At 40.2% G+C, this 22204-nt stretch overlaps 1 protein-coding gene across 1 annotated transcript in view; it reads left to right on the top strand.

Moving 5' to 3' along the window:
- Positions 1-22204, top strand: part of itga11a (integrin, alpha 11a) — a 77610-nt gene that overhangs the window by 37005 nt on the left and 18401 nt on the right. The window contains exons 11-17 of the mRNA XM_051937005.1: positions 4664-4808; positions 5688-5836; positions 8438-8581; positions 14952-15155; positions 17052-17182; positions 17573-17739; positions 20438-20577. Coding sequence (XP_051792965.1) covers positions 4664-4808; positions 5688-5836; positions 8438-8581; positions 14952-15155; positions 17052-17182; positions 17573-17739; positions 20438-20577 — 1080 coding nt within the window. The remainder of the gene's footprint in view (positions 1-4663; positions 4809-5687; positions 5837-8437; positions 8582-14951; positions 15156-17051; positions 17183-17572; positions 17740-20437; positions 20578-22204) is intronic.

Raw genomic sequence — 22204 nt, 5'->3', positions numbered from 1 at the left:
GGAAGGAACTGCGAGCCTTCCAGCACACGCTCAAACGCTGGAAAGTGTGTTGTCGGCATATTGTGTACAGCAAGAAAAAAAGCCCTGAGCTCATTAAGCAGAGGAACCCTGTAATTACAGTGTCAGTGATACAAAGTATGGTGAACCATGGAATACAGAAAATCCCTCCTTTATCCCTCCTCGTGTCTACAGCTAATTGCACTTGCTGGTTTGTTTCCTTTGTTGTAATGACGACTTAAAGATACACCAATTGAGAGTTTGCAGTGACTTGATAATCGACTTGAGAGTAGGTTTTGTTTTCTTTGTGTGCTGCGGTTTTTCGTTATGTTTTAATCTCTCACTTGTTGCTTAGTTTCAGACTTTTGCAAGAACAAGAGATCGATTGCTGTCAGGTTTAAACAATAAATATGGGTGATGTCAGACCGTCCAAAAGAATAAACCACTAAAGGGGCCATGGAGGAGGAACTCGTAAGGCGCCTTTCCATGAGCATCCACTCTACTCGGCTCGACTTGGTTTCCATTACAGTTTAGTACCACCTCATCATGGGTGGAGTCACAAAACACTCCCCGTCCTCCAACATGGTCTCCAATAGTGCAGTGGTCCACGTCCAACACCTCCAGTTTGACCCACTCCAATCGTTGTGGTCTTTGGTGGTTTGAGCTTTTTCTTCCCTCGACACTGCTTCGTTGTCCTGCTGTATCCGTTGGTGACCATCTGCTTGGAGACTTCCTGATAAACTTTCTCGTTGTGATTCGCACCGTCCAGCTCCCTCTGTATTCTTTGGTCCACCACCAAAGACAGAAAAGTCTTCATTTGTCCACGGTACAGGTCTGGTGTGTCGTCACTCCCTGTCCAATCCGTGTCCTGCACTCTGTAGACGTCACATTATCGGCTCCAATCAGCTCACTGGGAACCCCGGCCCAGTAGGAACTAAAACAGTACACTGGAAAAAATGCCCCTTTCGAAACAAGAAAAAAAATATTCCAAGGAACTTTTACCTTAAAAAAAGTGAAAAAATCTGCCAATAGAACAAGTGAAAAATGGCTAGGTAAGACTTCTTGAAAAAAGATATGATATTTAGAATATTGACATCTTAAAATTAGCTGGGAAAATTTATTTTAAGCTTCTTTTTTTAACAGGATTGTCAACCTTAGGTATCTTAAAATAAGCCAGACATGCTAAAAAAATAGCAGTTTTTCACTCAAAAATAGATTTTTGCTTTCATATAACCTCCTAATTTGAGATGTATTAAACTTAATTTGAATTTTCTTGTAAAATACAACTGAAAACAAGATCATTTCAAGATTGTTTGACTTGCTGAAATGTCACTGAAGTGAATTTATCTTAAATCAAGTGGGATGAGACATTTTGACTAAAAAAAAGACAAACAGACTTGGTAAGGTTTTGATTTTTCGCAGTGTAGCTGGTACCAGGAACTACGTCCTGATGGAAAACCTCACAAACTGAGTCAAGTCAAGCTGAATAGGTGCTGGTGGAAAAGCGCCAAATATGTACTGTAAATATGGGGGAATTTTTGATCTTGGGAAGCTGGTATTGTAGCTCAAAGGTTCAAAAAATAGTTTACAGTCTAAAAAGAAGAGCATGCAAGTTCTATCATGAACTAAGTTGAGCCAAGTTTTTTTAAAATTCAATCCGGCGTCGGCAGAAATCTGTAAAAGACAAAAACTAAAACAGCTCCTCCTGCAGCTCTTTTCTCTCTGATCTAAGCCTCTCCCACCAGACAAGCAAGAGCTTAGAGCCAGCAAAGACAGACAAGCTAAAAAACAACAACATCAGATCAAGGCTTTACTCAGGATTTACTCCTCTTTCTTCCAAGTTACAGCCATCCGTCTAACCTATTGCACCACAACATCCTAGTTTTACAATAGTCTCATGATTGGCTAAAATCACTTATCACAGACTGGATTTTCTAAAACCGTGAAAAACTAACCAAGACGGCATTGTGCAGAGTCACGTTTCCTCTCAGACCATTTCAATGATAACATGCTGAAAGGTTAGTCGGGTCATTTTTGTCCAAACATGCCAAAAATACTGCCTACCCCAGCTCATGTTCTATCAAAGATAAATAAAAAAAGGCCTCTTAGTGCTCAGATTAGAGCCCTTCTTATGGAAATGAGCGAAACATCTGATTTTCCTTTTGAACCCTTAAATGATCTGGGAGAGTCATTTCACTGGAAATGTTGTGATTTTTATTTGTGTTTAGCTGACTGATTTTTTGAATATAGATTCAGATCGTATAAAGCGGTTTTCAAAAGGAGAAACCTTTAAAATGGCAACTTAAGCCCCTTCCAGACATTCACTACTTTCTGTTTGTCAGCTTCTTGTCCGAATGAGAACTCTGAGGGATTCTTTTGAAAACCTGATGGTAATCTTACTGGACCTGGTAATTTCAACACAGCAAAACTCTGAACTTCTACATTCCAGTCACATGACCAGATGGACCAGCAGATTCGACAAGCAGTGTGGTTCTGATTGGCAAAGTCACTTTCCATATAAATACCTTATATGTAGTTTATGGAAACATATCCATGCAATCTGGATTTTACTGCAGATTTCCAGCCGCGAGACTAAAAAATATCCGTAATAAAGCAAAGATAATGTAACAGAAGAATGTTTAGGCTCTACTTAACTGATCTGAAATAGTAAATGAATAACTTTACAGCTTCTATGGAGTATAACACTCAACCTGTGCATGATTGGGAATAAACAAATGATTTAACTGCAGCTTAATGATGTGAAGAAAGGTGTCATTGACCTTTAGATCTTCACTGATTCTGTCCTCCATGTTTGCAAGCTTCGCCCCTCCAGAATTGTTTTTTTTTTTCGAGATTGTTGCATCCTAAAATGCCAAAATTCGTGAGAGCGTTTCTAAAAAAATGTAAGTTGTGATCTTTTACGTGTATTTGTCGCCATGAAATTACAGGAGACGGTGGCAACTGCTAAAAAGTAGCATTTTTTTCAGCTTTTAGAACATGTTTAAACATTTTAATGGACCATATTTCTTCCTAAACTAATTCTTTAATGCTCCAACTCATTTCCACAAACTGGAACACCACAGTGGGAAACTAGCAGCCAGATCCTGGTTTAACATGAAGTGGTTGGTAGATTTTAGACACTAAATGATCATTTATGTTGAATGAATCATGTTTGGACATTTCTGTCTGATCTGGATCAACAGCTTCCATCACGGATCTGTCTGCTCTGTTTCCGCTCCTTTCAGACGTTCTCCTGATATGTTTGGAGGTAGAAAAATGTTTGTCAGTCGATGGTTTTTGTTTGTATTCCAGCTAAATATTTCACGGGTGTAAAACAGTTTAGCTCCACTTTGGTGAAGAAGATCAGGGAATTGTTTCTCACGTCTTTAGCAGTAATTTTTGTTGGTAAATGAGAGACATTAATAACATGGGACATGTCTGCATCTTCAGACCCGAAACAAGGAAGTGAATTTAGTGACGTACATGTGTTACATTTGGGACCGCTGTGATTGGTGGAACTCACGGGAGGCGGGGCAAAATTATGGAAAAGTTGCGGTGATTGAACAGAATTCACGGAGATTGGTTGAATTTGCGTTAATTGTTGCAATCGCAACATCACAATTTCCTGGAGTGACTGCCTTAATGTTGGTCAAATCAGTTGAATTTGTGTAGCTCATTTCATTCATGATTCAGCCATCCGTGCATACATGCTATTGGTTGACCAAATAGCTGCCTTTAAAAATCAGAAACTGTAACTGATTTTGATTTGCCAGTCCTCCCCATTGCAGTGGTCTCTTTGTGCAGTACAGCAGCGTTTCCTTCATACTTGGAACGCTCCTTGGAAGCTCCGTTACGTAAATATGTCGACACCAAGAGGCCTGAATCTCTTTAATTGTGTCAAAACATCGACACTTCAACCTAAATTTCATTCTGGAGGTTTTTGCGTCACAAAAAGCCCCAGAAGCTGTTGCATCAACCCTCATACACATTTTGAGTTTAGTCTTAAATTTAGTTTCGATTCGGTCTTTTGTATACCAACGGCTTCTTGCACTTCATCACTCACAGACACATTTTACAAAGCCCTTGTCTGATAAAAGTTTTGAGCAGGAAGAGAAGTGTAAGATGGCTGAAACATTCCACTGTAACTCTACAAATGTTAATTAAAGGTGTCTTATTATCTCTGTTAGGAAAGGACCATGAGATGAATAAAATTCTCTGTCATCATCATCATGTCAGATGTGATTTGGTGAAACCTGTACATGTTCTTGTTGTAGCAGTATGAAAGAGATCTGATGTGCTGCTGGACACAGAAAGGCGTGTAAACTGACTCGATTTTCCTCATATCCTTTTAAAGTAATGAAAACATTTCATTTGAACCCCCTCAGAGTTTGTGTTGATTGCTGTTGCCAGGAACACATTTGACCACAAGTGGAGAAACTCCACCATTAATCTGACTGAAACCAAGGTGAGCCAAACACACAGGCTGAGCTCCAAAACGGCGGTTAGAGGGTATTATGCTCCATGAGTGCCATCATATACAGTAATTACCATCCTGTGTGTGTCTGCAGGACAGACAGTGAAGACAGATCGTTCTCTAGTGCTCTCCTGTGTGCGTTATATACGCATTTCAAACGCTACAAGTAACTATGATGCCCCTGACCTACAGGATGGGATTCTGGTTGGTGCTGTCGGAGCGTACGATTGGAACGGAGCAGTGCTGAAGGAAACTCGGCAGGGGAAGGTCGTCCCTCCGAAGTCGTCCTACACTGAAGAGTTTCCCGAAGAGCTCAAAAACCACGGTGCCTACTTGGGTAAGCAGCACCGTAAAGAACTTCAAAAGAGTTCAAAAATCAGGCCTGAGTTTTAACTAATACAAGTAAAAAGAGATGCAGGGAAAGGAAAATGTTATTTTAAGCTTCGCAACCCAATGAGGCATTCAGTCTCATTATCATCAGCATTTAGTTTCTGTTTACATCCTTGTTTTGTTATGAATGGATGCATGACTGCTTGAGTTAAAGACCGGCGGTTTAGCACCCGTTGTCCGAGCTGCAGCCCATCTCTGTAAAGTGTACCCACCGCTTGACTGCTTCCCATCACATCCAACCCCATCTCACTGCACCACCACAGCCCTCTGCTTTTACCATCAGCGGTCTGTCTGTGAGCTGATCCACCAGGCTGCCAATGGAAGCCGTTCTAGGCTCAATAGTAATATGAGGTGGAAGCATAGTTTTGGACAGGCAGGGAGAAAGTTAATGCTGGGAATAAAAAAAGAGCTATGAAGATGAGAGATGAAGGTGGAAAAGTATACAGGGAGTAAATGGAATCTTTAGTGGGAAAAGAAGAAATAAAAGAAATAGAAGACGAAATATGAGAAACCTGAGAAACTAGAACATCCAGTTCTGCGTAACTGGATGCAGTTTGCTGAGTTTTAGCCCCTCAGATTGCAGCAGTTTATAATTTTTCCTTGAGTCATGCAGATCACTACTATAAAATTCACCCTAAAGATCAGACCTATTCCTCTTCACACATACACAAAGAGTGATATTCAAATTACATTTCTATTGCCAAGCGGTAAGTTAACTGAAGCAACAGATGCACTTCCTTATGTGAGGATGGGTAAAATGAATCTTTAAATCTGCATACTTGACTAGTTTGCTCCCAGACGTAACGTATGTGTTTTCCATCTCCAGGTTACACTGTGACGTCTGTGGTATCAGCCAGAAACGGTCGTCTGCTTGTAGCCGGAGCTCCACGCTTCAACCACACCGGCAAAGTCATCATTTTCACTCTGAAGAACTCAGGAAACCTCACCATCCTGCACTCCCTCAAAGGCCAACAGGTAGTCTATCAGCTGTATGTCTGCTGATTCAGGCCTCATGTCTGCTTTGGAAACACCAACAAGTAATGTCCTAAAAATTCTACACGACACTGCAGCTGAATAAGAGCAGCTGAGTTAGTTGGAAGAACTTCAGTGACATCTTACAGGTTGTTACCAGGGTCCAAGCATCGAGTGGGACCCTATTGAAACCTGATCGTGAATTAATTTCCCATTTTTGTAGACTCAAATTTGGTGGCCTACAAATATTTGAAAACGCCATGAAACAGGAAGTGCTCTCTAACTAGCCCTTACACGCTCCAATCTGCCTGAAACTTTACATGTATGATCAGAGTCCAGCCTTCATCACATTCACTCGCCAAAATACACTCTCAATTGCAGCGCCAATTAGTGGACATGCTTGGATTCGCTGACCAGCAAGGATGCGAGGACCTGTTCAGCACTGCTTGCAGCTTTAACTAGACAAGCCCTCAGTAGTTCACAGAACCCCGCCATCTACTGGCTGCCACTGTGCAGCCCGTACCGTCACACATGTAGCTTTCAATTTTGATCATCCTACGTATATCCCTTCCTACTTGATCTGCTGACCTGTAACTCCACAACTGAGCAGGGCACCTTAGACTGATCTTCAGTGCCAAGTTTGATTATCCTGACTTCAGCACTTGCAGAGATATCTGACCGGACATACCCACCCACACCGCCACCCACATACATACTTACCCAGCCAGATACCCAAGCGAATGCAGTAACCCCGCTGACGTACGTCAGGCGTGGTTAATTATGTGATGTTTTTTGTGAGACAATGCCAGAGGACACAGCCACTTCTTTTCATCCCTATAACATCATGCACTGAGGTCTGCTGTAGTATCTTTTTTGATGCTGCCGCTCAGATGGGGTTGATAAAGTTCACCATAGTCTTTATTGAAAATGTCACCTATAGGTTTTCTTAACAGCAATTTGCTCTGGTTGTTGACATCTTGGTAGTACCTGACTCTTTCTAATCTAAAAATGAGCAAAGAGGTGGAGAGTAAGTGGAGCTGAGATGGACCATTGACTCACTGTGGCCACACTCTTAACTATGCTGGATTTGATGTTATCTCGAGGAGTTATCTAGAAATCCAGTGCCTGTTCAGTTGTCATAAAAGGGTAAATTAGCTGTAGAGACTCAAAGTGTTTTTCGTTCCAGATTGCAAACATGCTCATTTCTCTTGTTATATAGGCTCTTGTATATTTCTCTTGGGCATTTTAACAGCAATCGACTGGCTTTTTGATTCAGCCTCAAGTGGCCATTTGAGGAACTGCAGTTTTCAGGTTTTCCTCGCTAGCTTCATTCCTCCTTTAAGCTCTCCAGCGGCTGTCATTTGACAAACATGTATGCAACACAAGCTGTAGCACACAGAGAGGGCTGCGGCACATGCGATAAGGGAGGATAAAATCTTAATGGATTTTTTCATTTTAACTGATGATACACAGATGCTTCAGCCTGGCAGGATTTGTCTCAGAATGACCGATTACCACGATACCAAAACTGCCAACTAGGTATGTTCGTGTCATTGCAGATAGGTACAGTAGTTTATTTAGAGCAGAAAGGAAAATATCCTGAAGGAGCATCTTAAAATGATCACGTTAAAACCCGGTGGTGTAGGGCTGTATTTCTGCCAGATTTGGGGTTTGATCTGCTGTCTGTCTCTCTGTTTTAGGGATTTTGATACCCAGTTTATCCTGGTAGTTTAACTTTGGAAAGCATCAGAATAATTCCTAATCATGAACATTTAAAATTAGATGAAATGGCCGGAAAAATCATTGAGGCACAGGGTATTTTTCTGCGGAAAAGGCCAATAGCTAAATGGATTTTCGTTTTGAAATTGGAGCTCAGTAAAATGCTCCACTGTTTCCGTCCAAATGACATAAACATAACAGACGACACTGATGGTCCAGGTTGACATAAAAACAGCATCAACGTATGTCTCTGTTACTGTTTACATTTAACTTTCTTTTTTAATTTTGAACTAAAAATAATTTTTGTTGCGACATCATTTTACCTTTACGACTTTGAGTACACAACAAATCATCTGTTGGGACTTCATCCCACTGTCTGTGCCACATTAATTTTATAGATGGTCATCATTTCAGGAGGATGTGGCTCTGTGCGTTAACGACCACTATGCTCAGAACTGGCTTCTCTTCACAGACCGAGAGCCTGAAGTGATCTCGCAGCAGCTTACATTGTACCTTGTCAGCAGCAGCTCATCCAGAATGGCAGATGTTTTTCTGCAGAAAACTTTCTTGATCTCACAGCTTTTGAGCAAAGAGGCAGATGTTTCTAATCTGAAAACCAACAGATGATGTTCCATCCACTCCGGTGACTCCAGACTCTCTCTGTGAAGCTCCGACAGCCTGAGCATCAGCAAAAATATCAGGACTTTGAGCACCAAACACAGCCAGTTTGCTCATGTGTGTTTCAGCAAACAGCAACAAAGATTTCAAAGTATAACTGTGACATTCATCATGGGGTTAAAATTCATTAACTAAATGACTTTTTCCAGGAAACAAGAAACCATTTCTAATGTGTTTAACTGATAAAATGAATGGTGTTTCTTTCAGATTGGCTCCTACTACGGCAGTGAAATTGCACCTGTGGATATCGATGGAGACGGTATAACTGACAACCTACTTGTAGCAGCACCGATGTTCTTCAACGCAGGCTTGGAGAAAGGAAAAGTCTACATCTACAGAGTAACAGAGCTGGTAGGTAGAAAACGCTAAAACAGGGATGTCAAACTCATCTTAGTCCAGGTTCCACATTCAGCCCAGTATGATCTCCAGTGGACCAGACCAGTAAAACTACAGCATAACAACCGATAAAGAACCACAACTCCAGTTTTTCCTCTGTTTTACTGCAATCATGAACAACCTGAAATTTTCTAAGAAAAATAAGTTCCGTTTTAGCAATATTATGCCTCACTTTATCATTTACACGTTACAATTTATAGATCACAGATTGTCTACAAAGGCACAAAACATTTAGTAACCGAATGATTTTTCTTCAAAGCGACAGAAGTCAAACAGAAAAAGTCATAAAACAAAAACAAGATTACAAATATTACAAAAATGAGACGCAAAATGACAAAAAATGAGACAAACGACATGAAATAAAACAAAACAGAGACAAAAAATTAGATAAAAAAGTTACAAAGCGACTAAAAAATTCACAAACGAAAAAAACACAAACGAGACCAAAAATGACAAAAGCGTAAATAAAAAGTAGACAAACAACACAAGCCAGACAAAAAAAACAACACAAAATGACAAAAAATACACAAAACAACGAATAAAGCAAAACACAAAATGACAAAATTTAGATAAAAAAACAAAAACAACATAAAATATTACAAAAATGAGACACAAAACGACTAAAGAACAATGAACAATCTAGTACTTTAATTTATGCTCAAACAACTTGTCATGGTCTAGAAATGATTTTAAATTTATAGTTTTACTAATTTACAATCTGCAGTTAATGTCTTCTCTGTAATTTTTACACTTTGAGGGCCGGATTGGACCCTCTGGAGGACCACTTTTGGGCCTCATGTTGGACACCCCTGCTCTAGAACCTTAAATAAACACACAGAGGCTGCCTACATACGTGTACTAATCTGCTTCTGGCCTCACAACCCGCTGCACCAAACTGGGTCAACACCTGTTCAAACTCCAGACCTACCAGTATTCCCACAACCCCTCACCAGAAGTGTCCGGTAACACACCAAACCAGAGCGCCACAGTTAACAACCTGACAGGCTGCAGGCAGGCGTTTGACATGACCCGGTCTAGATCAAATGTGCAGATCAGATCTGTGCCGTGCCAGCGTGCAGACTTTATTAGATGTGTAGAATGAACTCAGGAGGAAAATATTCTGCCTCCTCTAAACCCATTTCCAGAAAACCATTTGGAGGCGACAAGTTTCTTTAATAGAAGGAAATTTCCCGGTGTTCCAGGTCTGTCTTGCTCATTGGAATAATGAACGTCTCGAGCTGTTTTAAAACCACGGAACAGGAATAGAGGAGGTATTTGAATATCTGGTGTGGCCCAAACCGCATCACAGGTGGCAGCAAAACACAAACAGAAATCCTTCTTTTAAGGCTGTCTGTCATCATCAGGACAGGAGCGGCACATTTGTTCTGGACGATTAATAATCATGATGTGGTTGATTCAGGTGTTGCTTGAGATGCTGCTCCGTGATGATGATGATGGTCTGGAAAACTACTTAGGTTTGTGCTCTCTGGTTCAAAAATGTGCCGCTGTGGTCACAATGAATATTTGAAATCCATAATGTGATACTGCAGACTTAGCATGCTGTAAAAAAGTGCAGAAATTCATTTTCACTGACGCTGTGCACACATTGTTCTGCCAGTTTTCAGCCGTGCTATTAGCAGATACACTGGAAGAGACGTGCCTTTCATATCAGGTCTCTCTCTTTTTTTATTTCTGTGTCATTTTTTAAGGAATTGCTTTCAAGTGTTGTGCAATTTATATGTTCAACTGATTCTAATCAATATTTTTATATGGCTTTCTTGGCTGTGAAAAGCTATTTTCACCACATTCTGTGGTTCCCCTTAGCTCTGTGGTGCTTTATAGAGTTCACTCTCACCATATCTGTGTAAATTCTCAGTGATCTAGGTCAGAGTGTGATAGAGAGAGACATACTTTATTAATCCTGAGGGAAATTCAAGCGTTTTCGTAATCGTAAGCGCTTTTGTAGAAGGCAGCTGGACTTCTTTATCATTCTTGAAGATTTTTCACCCCCTATCCAAGTGGCTTTGCTCTGAACCTGCCAGGAGAGGGACTTCAGGACAGCATTATAAATACCTGATAAGTGGTGTAGCTTCCATAACCTCTCCTCCCACTCCAACTTGATGCCATCTCTTTTCTCTGTCCAGAATGTGCCACGTGCTCCCATCAAACCAGTGTCCCTTATCTTTTAGATGGGTCAGTATATAATTACAGGATTTTTTTGTATCATAGTTGACATTTTTTGCTGTTTTCAGGCCTAAAACCAACATGGCCGCCTATAACAAAACACTACATGGCATTTTTACAGAAACATTCTTCTAAATATTATATATACAGTACATTTGAGTAAAACTGAAATTCTAGATTATTTCTAAAGATCTTGTAGTAAACCTGTTGACTACTTTATATTGAATAAGTCAGAAAGCCTTGGAGTCTGGCCAATCTTTTCTTCAGGAGGAAATGACATCATGTGGAGCAGGTCATGTGATCTGGAATTAACACACTTCCTTCAGAGGTGTTTTTGGAACGGGAAACTTAGTGGAAAGTGATTTAATTTGTTATTTTCCATATAAAATGTGATATATTGCCAATAAAGAAATATCTGTCATGATTATCTCCACTTAGTACAAAGAACACAGTCCAAACTATTTCTGAATAAACTCATTTTATTATTGTTTAGCTCATTAGAAGGTGGTTGGTGTTAAATTCAGACGTTATTTAGTTGATATTTTAATGATATCCAGTTATTTTTATTAACTGATTGTTTCCATAATAAATATTTAGGGAATTTGTGAAGACGTGATCATAATGAACATAAAAAACATAAGTTTATGTGCAGGATATATCCCATAGACTTCAAAAGTCCCTCAATTATGTACTGACCCAGATCCAAACAGACTGCTCAGTCTTATTCTGAGGAGTAGGATGGCTTTCTAACTGAATGGTGAACATGGTTAAAATGTTCCGCACAAAAGGTGGAAACCAAAACAGAAGTAAAAGTAAAGAAACAACATATTAATCCTGTATTGACGTCTTGTTTCTGCTAAAATGAATCATTGCAGGTTAATCATCGTTGTGTTGATGCTGCTACGCTTTTTTCTTGTTTATTTATCAAAGATAGTCTCTTTTTTTTTTATCATTTTAGCTTCATATGAGAACATTTTTCCTTAAAAAGTGCTGCAAATGGAATGTTCTCTGAAAAAGTTCAGAAAATTATTTTATTGTTATGTATTTTTTATGAAACAGGATACATGCAGCACTGAGGTCCCACATGTGAAAGGACAGAAGCTATAGTATGTCCAAAGCTAAACAAAGTTACCTAAAGTCTGGCACCTGGTCAGAAATATAACTCCATCCAGACATCCAGTAGTTGCACTTTTAGCTCACTCCTGGGCGGCTGCAGACTGGTCGTGACCCTGCGTGGCCTTCTCTCAGACCATATGTTTCACATTTAAACTGCGCTGAATATATTTTTCCCTGTTTCTTCATCAGTCTCCCCCTTTGACACACATGCACACGTCAGGTAGCCGAGAAGTAAAAGCTACCTTCCTAAATCAACTCCTTTCCCTTTTATTCAACTGGGAAAACAAGTGATCTCATGTTTCGTCTGCCAGCCCTAAATTATATTAGGAACTTTGATGCCAAATGGAGCAATGATATGCATGACTACTGATGGACCTGGAGTTTTTGGCTCAGCTTAGTAAGATTGCTTTCTTTAAAAGAAAATTTCCAGTCGGGTTCTTGCTTTCAAAGACAGACGTGGATATCTTCCATCTGACTTAGCACCCACTAAGAATAGAACTTCAAATAAATATAGTAAAGCTATATGGCATTCTTTGGAACTTTTACCACCGGAGGTCAAATCCTCACTTTTGTTGTTGCCAGATGTTTAAAATATTTGACTTCAAACAAGAAGAATTAAAGAATTCTATGGAAAACAAAGCGGCTGATCCAAAAGTAATCTTTTGTTTGACTGGAAGACAGATGAAAAATCTTGTTTGTTGCTTTTTCCAGTGTAATTTACAACATGATTAGTTATCTAAAGATGGCTTTGAGATAATTGAAACAACAAACCCAGCTGGCGGAAGGGAAGAGAGGACAACAACTTCCTTGGTCTTGTTACAAGATGTAGAAATAAATGGATGGCAGACCATATAATGAAGAGATCAGTCCTTTTACTGGAAAACTAAGCTGTGTCAGAAGGCATGGATATCTCTGCTAAATAGGACATAGAGTACAGTAGGACTTTTTAACAAATGGTGTATGTGCCATTTGGCTTCTTTTTCAAAGAAAGCTTTTGTGCCTCCCAGCTTGTATGTAGAGAGACATGTATGTATTTACACTATATGAACAACACATGCATAGTGTCAAGACTTATACATGTGCACATCACGTTATGTTTAAAGTGTCTGGAAGACCAGGCGTTCTCTGTGACATTAACCCCTTCAGCGATAATCTAGCATTTTCGGTCATAAGATGCTGAGTTACTTGCTGCTTGGTGGTAAACTGACATTAGTTGAGACACTCAGATCCATCCAGATGTTCTCCCTGAATCATATGGGTGTAAGAAGAAAATAGCAGCTACATGGACAAAAGTAGGGCATTCTGTTTTTGTTTCAGTTGAGTTTAAAGCGTCGTTATGCCTCCATAAAGAAGTTTCTGGATTCTGCATCAAACCAGTTCCCGTGAACACAATATCTCTGAAATGCTTTGAGGAAATTTCTTCAAATTTGACACAAATGGTTGTTTAAATTCAAGGATGAACTGATTAGATTTTGGTGATCAGAGGTCACTGCATCTCCACGTTCGTCCCTTTCTTCTGAAATCAGAAATGCCTGGAGAGGCTTTCATCACATCTGGCACCAGCGTCCACTAAGACTCAAGGATGAATCGATTAGAATTTGGCAATAAAAGCTCACTGTGACTTCACAAAACACATTTTTACTAGGGATGTCCGATACTGGCTTTTTTGCCGATAACCGATATGCCGATATTGTCCAACTTAATCGATATCAACCGATACCGATATATGTGGGCTGTTTAATTTTAGGTAACATCACATATTTACTGTGGTGGAATAAACACATCATGCCTCATTTTATTATGATGCCTCATTGGATGCATTCTCAGATGCAACAAGGCTTTCAGTTGTAAACATCATCTGTGCAAAATAAGAAAACTACTTAAGATACGGAAAAAAATGCCATTTTAAAATTTTTTTTAATTGTCTCAATCAACGCTTCACTCTCTCCTTCCTTCTATGAGTCCGCTAAATCCAGACATTATTTTATCGGCTTTCATGAAAAGCAAATAAAACCCGATAACGATGTTGACCGGCCGATATTATCGGGCATCCCTAATTTTTTACCATAGCCCATGAATTTTTACACTAACTACAACAACATTTCACGTAAATTTCTAATAAGGTGAAGTGATTGCATGATTATTTTCTGTCCAAAAGGTCAAAGGAAAGACATGAATGTAAACTGGACATTGACTGGTTAAAATGTGCCCAAAGACCAGTTTCCTAAAACTCTGCCAGTATATCAACTATAATGTCTGTTATTCGGTATATAAACATTTATAGCAGAGTACTCTAGTGGTGTCAGAACAAAATAGTTCTACATTAGGGGCTAATGAAACCAAACAAAAACAAGCCTCAGCGAAAATCTGAAAACCATTTGGGAGACTCAGAGGTCAACTTTTAGGGTTATTACACAGATGTAGCGTCCAGGATGCCCACTGCTGTTTTATTTGCGTTCGATCGGTAGATGGATGAAGCGAGTGATAAACTGAACAAACCTTGGAGCTGCTCGTGTTTTCTTTTTCTTGTCTCCAGTGTGCTTCTGATTAAGTGATCATGTGACTGCAGTGTAATGACTGATTGGCCACAAAACAACGACAGAGACTCTAAACTTTCTCCCATGATGCAGCAGTTATCCCCGTCACCCTCTCATGTCTTGATGTCTGGGAGGAGAAACAAGCTTTGAAAATGAATGAAAGTTTTTTTTTCTGTCTGTTGTTGTGGCTGAACAGAGTTTTTGTTCACTGACCCTGTTTGTTGTACTTCAGTTTTTGAGATGAGCAGCCAGTTCTCCCTCTCTGAGAATCACAGCTAAAGCTCATGTCTATTCATCAACATCAGCGCCAAAGAATGTAGTCGCAAACGCTGGTGTCTGAAACGATCTAAACTGTTCTCTGGGGACGACTGGCTTCAGATATTTATGAAGTGAGAACTGAAAGCATTCTGAAAGTAGCGAGACTGTGACGTTTGGTGTGAGATGTATGACCTGCATCGGATGTGTTTGCTTTTCCCTTCATCCCTCAGAATCGTTTCGTCCTTGAAGGAGTGTTGGAAATCCATAACGGTGGCCAGAACGCTCGCTTTGGCTCGTCGCTCGCTCCTGTCCCAGATCTCAACGGCGATGGCTTCAACGACTTGGTGGTTGGTGCCCCGCTGGAAGATGACCACAAAGGAGCCATTTATGTCTTCTTTAGCCAGCACAACAGAATACTACGGAAATATAAGCAGGTAGGATGTACAAACTGTACAGTTAAATGACAAGGACAGGACATTTGAGTGGTTTTGTCTACTGACTAAATACGTACATGTTGCTACGGATCATTTTCTAAAGCATACAATATGTTTTTTATATGATATAAGAACGTCTATGCAGGCTCTGATTTGTACTAATGAACTTTATTTCCATAGCACCTTTCAAAAGTGGACATAAAGTTACACAAAGCATCAGAAAAAATCAACAAAACAATAAAAGAAGACAATAAAACAATGGTAAAGGCAGTGAAACCCTATGAAGAGCAACAACTGAGCATCAGAGAAGGAAGAAGATGCTCTACAAATGTCTGTCTGGGTTTTTAAAAGATTTTTGCACTGTGACACTGATTCCAGACCATTGGACGAAAACTGTAACAGCACAGTGCCACTTTATTAAAGCTTAAACTGTGGGACTTTTATCAGCAATTAATTCTCATCATCTTAGGCGTCAAAGTGCAGAATAGCCTGTAGAAAGGATCATGGATGTAGAGAGTAGCCGTATAGCAATTTAAAAATAATCAACAGAATCTTAAACTGAATTCTGTAATGAATGGAAAGCTGATGGAATTGTGCCCAGACTAGAGTTATGTGTATTTATTGTTGTGTATTTTAGTAGAGTAAAGACAAATCTTGCAAACACTCGAGGACAGCCCATTTCTAGTCGATGTTTGAGGGGTTTATTTGCTGATGAATCGAGGCCGAGGTCAGCAGCAGGTAGAAAGTCCCGGTGAGCTCCAACAAAACCCGACCAGGTGCAGGAGGGCAGGTAGAAACAAAGAGCAGGCAGCGCAAAGTGGTGCAAAATACTGCCACACTAATGCAACTAAGGAGGTCATAAAAGGCAGGTGTGCAGGTGAGTGTGGGAAACGTGACCTGCTGCAACGACTGGAACACGCCGAGGAGAAACGCTGCACAGGTTGACGATAAAGCCGGGCTCAGAGGAGTTTTAAACCAGAACAGATTTTGGGATGAATCTCGTACAAAGTGGGAAACATCACAGATATTCTTTAGTCTCAGCTCAGCCTTGCACACACAAAAACATCTGGGCATAATGGCACCTCACATTCTACAGGATTTTATTGTTATTAGCGGTCACGGAGCAGTGCGCTGCTTCATTAAATCTGATGGGGAAACAGATGTAAACAGAATGGTGAGTGTGGGGCAACAGCTTTCTGTGACACTCACCTGAAAAAACAAAAGCAAGTCTGGAAAAGAAAAGGGCTGGAATGTAAATACAGTATGCTAAAAATCCTCCTAAATACCCTCCCAGTTGGGGAGGTTTAACGCTGCATCTGTAAAACCCTCACATTACCGGATGATTTGGGCCAAATATCAGCTCCAGACCAGATTTCTGCTCTGATTGTCAGTAGGGGTGAAATAAGGATAAATCAGCTCAAATCTCCAGTGGAGTGAGCCTGGATTCAGAAACTCTGCCTGTCAGGCATCAGAAATGGATAGACTGTGCAAAATAAATAAATCTGAGACAGACTGTGAAGGCAGCTGTGGGGCTTAAGCTTATGGAATGCATCGGAGATTGATTGGCAGACGTGTAAAGTATAATATTTGCAATAAAAATACAAAAACAGACCACACAAACTTTACAGACACATTTTTTCCCAAAATTGAATATTGTTTATAGCACTTCCACATCTATTTTTAAAACATAAGATGAACCTACAGCACTACTGAGTGATCAGCAGTTCATTTTTGGACTTTTTTTTTTTGTCTTGAAAAAGTGGTTTTAAATGTACTTTTATGGCATTCATTTTGCAGCCTGCACGGTGTAATTGCACGTATGAGTTAGTAGCAACGATGTCTGGCTGTTACGGTGATGCTTGTGCACTCAGATGACCTCTCCTGTCTGTTTTTCAGAGGATAGCGGCAGCAGATTTAGCTCCCGGCCTGCAGTACTTTGGCCGCAGCATCCATGGCACAATGGACATGAATGATGACGGTTTAGTGGACCTGGCAGTAGGTTCCCTCGGGGCTGCAGTTCTGCTTTGGTTAGTATTTCACCCAGTAAATAATGCTGTTGTCAAGAACACAAAAGGCCGTTTGGCAGGCTCAACGCTATAAATGAATTTCATCAGAGATATTTCCCCTAATCCCAGCTGTGATTTACATCTTAAAGTCTACAATTCTACAATTCTGCAATTTCATTTAGCAGACGCTTTTGTCCAAAGCGACGTACAACACAAGCAAGAATTCAGACATAAGGAAAAATCTGTAGTAAGTGCAAAAAGTGCTTCAAGTGCGATTGGTCAAAGGTGTTGCCATCAAATTGCAGAAGAATTGCTAAAGTAAAAGATTTTGGCCAAAGAGACTCTACTGGACATCATGTGAAAAAAATCCTGTTTTTTTCCTCATCTGTCACGTCTTTCATGCCCTCACAGGTCACAGAGCGTTGTCCGGATATATGCCACAGTCAGGTTTGAGCCCAGTAAGATCAACATCTTTGTGAAAGACTGTCAGAGAGCTGGCAAAGACGTGACCTGCATGTCAGCCATCGTATGTTTCAACATCACCGCCAGGACAGCCATCCCTCCCACACAGGAAATTGGTAAGCCAGCAAAAATAATCCACTGCTGTGGAAGCATCTCAGGGAAGTTTCCTACCACCTCCCAGTGTCTTTGCTCGATGTTTTTGTCTCTCCGAGGTTAATAATACCCAGATTAATCTATTAGTAAATGAAAGCAGTCTACTTATTGCGCAAGATGTCAAATCTGCGGATATTTGAGAGAAAAAATCTGCCTTTTAAATGTGGGACACCGATCTCATTTATATTTTGAGAGGAAAAGATGCTCGCCCTGCCAGCTGCCTCGTCTTTAACAGACCATTTTTACTGATACTCTGGAGTAGTGAGCTTTTCTCCTTTGGATCCATAGTTCCAGTGTCGTTCAGCTGTTTGACAGGATGAAATGCGACTGGTTTCAAGTAAGAAAAGGCATTCGTCCTTCTGAATATATATCCTTCATGTCCTGGCTCCGGCGGACTTTTCAGCATGCAGCTGCCCGTAAAAACTGTGACGGCTCCTTCCATTCGAAGTGGCGCCAAAGCAAAATGTTTCTTTACTAGCAGTGAGAGGTTCTGATCTCACTGTTGTTCCTCTGCCAAAGCTAATGCTGCTGCCTTCAGAACTGGTACGTCTGAACCACGCTGCTGCTGCTGCAAAGGTTTCACAATCTATTTCTGATTTATGCATCTTCCTCCAATGAGAGAGGGTCAGGCTTGCAGATTGTGCCACCAAAAGTAATGTTGGGATGTCAAACTCATTTTAGTTCGGGTTCCACATTCTGCACAATTTGACCTCAACTGGGCCGCACCAGTAAAATCACAACATAATATAACCCATAAATAACCACAACTCCACATTTTCAAGATACAAAAGTGTCTATTTAGTATTTTACTTTATAATCAAATGACAAAAGTCAGATAAAAAAGAAAAAACTACAAAAGTAATAAAAAAATGAGACACAAAATGACAAAAGCGAGAAACAAAAAGACCAAAAATGCGACAAACGACACAAAACAAAACAAAAAGGAGACAAAAAAGTTACAAAGTAACAAAACAGACAAAAAATGACACAAACAAGACAAGACATGACAACATCGACAAACAAAATGACAAAAAACACAGGCGAGACAAACCCCCCCCCACAAAATGACAAAAACGATCCACAAAACAACGAATAAAGCAAAACACAAAATGACAAAAACAAGAAACAAGACAACAAAAACATGAGACAAATGACAAATGTCAGACAAAAAAGACAAAAAAAACGACAAAAATAAGACAAAATAATTACAAAAATGAGACAAAAAACAACAAAAGCGAAAAACAAAATGACAAAAAATGTGACAAACGACACAAAACAAAAAAGAAAAAAGTTACAAAGTGCCAAAAAAATGCACAAATAACAAAAACGAGTCAAAAAATTACAAAAAATGGACTAACAACACAAGCAAGACAAAAAAACTAAAACGATACACAAAGCAAAACACAATATGATGAAAATAAGACAAAAAACACAAGCGAGGCAAAAAGGAACCACAACAGGATAAAAACATGAGACAAACGACAAAAAACAACAAAAACACGACAAAATATTACAAAAATGAGACAAAGAACAAAGAACAATCTAGTATTTTACTTTCTGATCCAAACAGCTTGTCATGGTCTAGAAATGATTTTAAATTTATAGTTTTACTAATTTACAATCTGCAGTTAATGTCTTCTCTGTAATTTTTACACTTTGAGGGCCGGATTGGACCCTCTGGAGGACCACTTTTGGCCCACGGGCCTCATGTTGGACAGCCCTGGTCTACATGCAGGGATTCTCTGCTCGCAGTTTGTTTTAAGAGCTGTCATGTCAGGGTCCAGTTTCATGGGGTATGTTGGGGGCAGGAAGCAGAGGTGCATGGGAGCGTGTTCTGAGTTAACCTCCTGACCCTCTGACATCTTTATCAGATCTATCCGATGAGGACGAACGGAGGGAGTTCTCTTGTCTCCCTCGGTCGCATACAGTGGAACACGTTTATTTGATTTTCCTCTCGTTGCCGTGTCTGGCTGCTAATGCGGGGCAGATGTGCTGGTGTTTGTGAGATCACTGTGGTCTGTTGCATAAAATGGATCTTTTTTTCCCAAGTTAATCTTATTCATGCAAATATCAATTTCCAGTGTTTGACAGTGGTGTTTTTAAACAGAAGCCAGCCGCTCATCCAACTATTTTCTGGAATTTAAGCTATTTTAGTTTCATCAAGTGTTCCCCCAGTCCAAGTTAGAGCTTCAACACGAAAAGTATTGAACAGCTGTGAGTTACAAACTGCTTTTACCTGTAATACTGATGATTACAAAGAGATGAAACGTAGAGAAATGTTTCTGCCCAGCTCTGCTAATTCTCTAGTTGACCCCATAAGTTCAGTCTTACCAGATTTTTCCTCGTGAAAACTCAAGGCAATAAATGGAAAGCCTCTGAAACAGTGTGGTTTGGAAATGACTCAGTTCCGATCCAGAGGGTTTGGATTCTTGTATATGTTGGTCACACATTCATCATATGTTCAGAGTAAAGCTAATATTGCCTCGCGCTGCTACGGTGATGTCATTCGCCATGGCCCGTCGCTGCCATTTGTCAATTAGTCTGCACGAACCCAAGTAGGAACAGAAGCACATCTATCTGAGACAGATTCTAACACAAGCAGGATTTCTCACAGTTTCACCTTAGAAGTGTAATCTCTGAATTCTTTCCACGCCCTACCAGGGATCAAGTACAATGTTTCGATCGTGGAGAGGCGCTTCAACCCTCGGGCCGTCCTGGACAACCCCAGCAAGCTGCAGCCTCAGAACCTGACGCTGCTTCCTGGAGAAGAGACCTGTGAGCACATCTACTTCCACGTCATGGTGAGGCTCCAGATCAGGGGTAAAAAAGTCACATATGAGGGAGAGACAAGTGTTTCCAAAGACGGCGGTAACTTGTCGTGAGAGAATTGGTTTCAGCTTGTGTTTGTTGGTTTAATTGCCTGGTGTTTACTTGTCAACAAATCATCTGAAGATGGATGGGTCCGTGCAACACTCTGCAGTTGTTTGTTCCCAAATATGTTTGGAACTTTAATTATTCCATGTTTTCATTGACTTCACAAATGGAAAGTTGTCTCTCCGCTTCATTTTCCATGTAAATGTTTTGCGTTTGTGGTTGGACCGTACCATTTGCACCAGGGGGAGCAGCTTACGGCCAGCCAGGGAGCTAGCAGCACAATCCTGTTATAAACTACACATTCAGATTCAGAAAACTTTATTTGTCCTCAGGGGGCAATTAAAAAGGCACGTAGAGCAGGAAGTGCAACAATGACGTAATAAAGAAATAGGGATAAATATATATACAAATCTAGAGCAAGTAATATAACAATAAAAATAAAAAAGAGAGAAATAAGACAAGAAACACAGCTCAGTAGCATGCTAGTGCAAATACGAATGAACAGAGCATTATTAATGGGTACAGTGTTGAGCATTAATAAAATGCTGCAGTCTTTTATTTATTCATTTATAGTCATGAAGTCACTCGTTTATTTCGATGGCAGATATATCCGTGTAAATATAAGATGTATGGATGAGGTTTATTAGATAGAAGATGTTTTAACGCTGCTACTCTGTTTATTCTGTTCACATATGTCTCCAAACTCTCCCAAAATAGGGTAGCTGATAAATTACTAGTATATTTAGAAGTGCTACAGAGGCTACACTGGTCTGTAGATGGCAGCAGATTCCCCCCAGAGCTAATGGTACAGTCCGTTTACTGCATGAAAATATACAGAAACACTCAATCATTTTACTTTTGGTTTGCTTTCATTAAGATATTGAATTGTGAAGCAACAACCCAAACATTCATCCATCCATTGTCTATATAGTGCTTAATCCTCCTATCCCAGCTGACTTAGAGTGAAGGCAGGGGACACCTGGACAGGCAACAGCCTATCACAGGGCTACACATAGAGACAAACAATCACATTCCCACCTACAGACAGTTTAGAATCACCAGTTAACCTCAGCATGTTTCTGGACTGTGGGAGGAAGCCGGAGAACCTGGAGAAAAGCCACGCATGTACAGAAGAACATGGAGACTCCATGCAGGTAGATCCCAAGAAGGCTGGGACACGAACCGGGGATCTTCTAGCTACAAGGCGATGGCGCTAACCTTTCAGACGTCGTGGTTTGTCGTGTGTTCAGTGCACAGGACCACATAACTAAGTACAGAAAATATTTTGTATGAAAATTACAACTCATCCCCTCATTACCTCTGTTTAGAAACTCTAATCAGCCGGTTAAGTTCTTTAGGTGTAATAAACCAGACATCTGACCTACAACAAGCAGCCTGACTGTTAAAGCCATTGACTGTATATAAGGAGGTTAAACCACACTCAACATGTCTACTTGGACGCAAAACTTTTTCCAAGATCGAATTTTCCTCCCGGGGTCTCATTCCATTACAGTACTTACAAACTTCTGTCTTGTAACTCAGGGATTTTGGACG

The sequence above is a fragment of the Acanthochromis polyacanthus genome, chromosome 2, assembly GCF_021347895.1.
Source record: "Acanthochromis polyacanthus isolate Apoly-LR-REF ecotype Palm Island chromosome 2, KAUST_Apoly_ChrSc, whole genome shotgun sequence".
NCBI classification, from domain to species: Eukaryota; Metazoa; Chordata; class Actinopteri; family Pomacentridae; genus Acanthochromis; species Acanthochromis polyacanthus.
The sequence above is the reverse complement of the archived record's forward strand: the minus strand, read 5'-3'. Positions and strand labels throughout refer to the sequence as shown.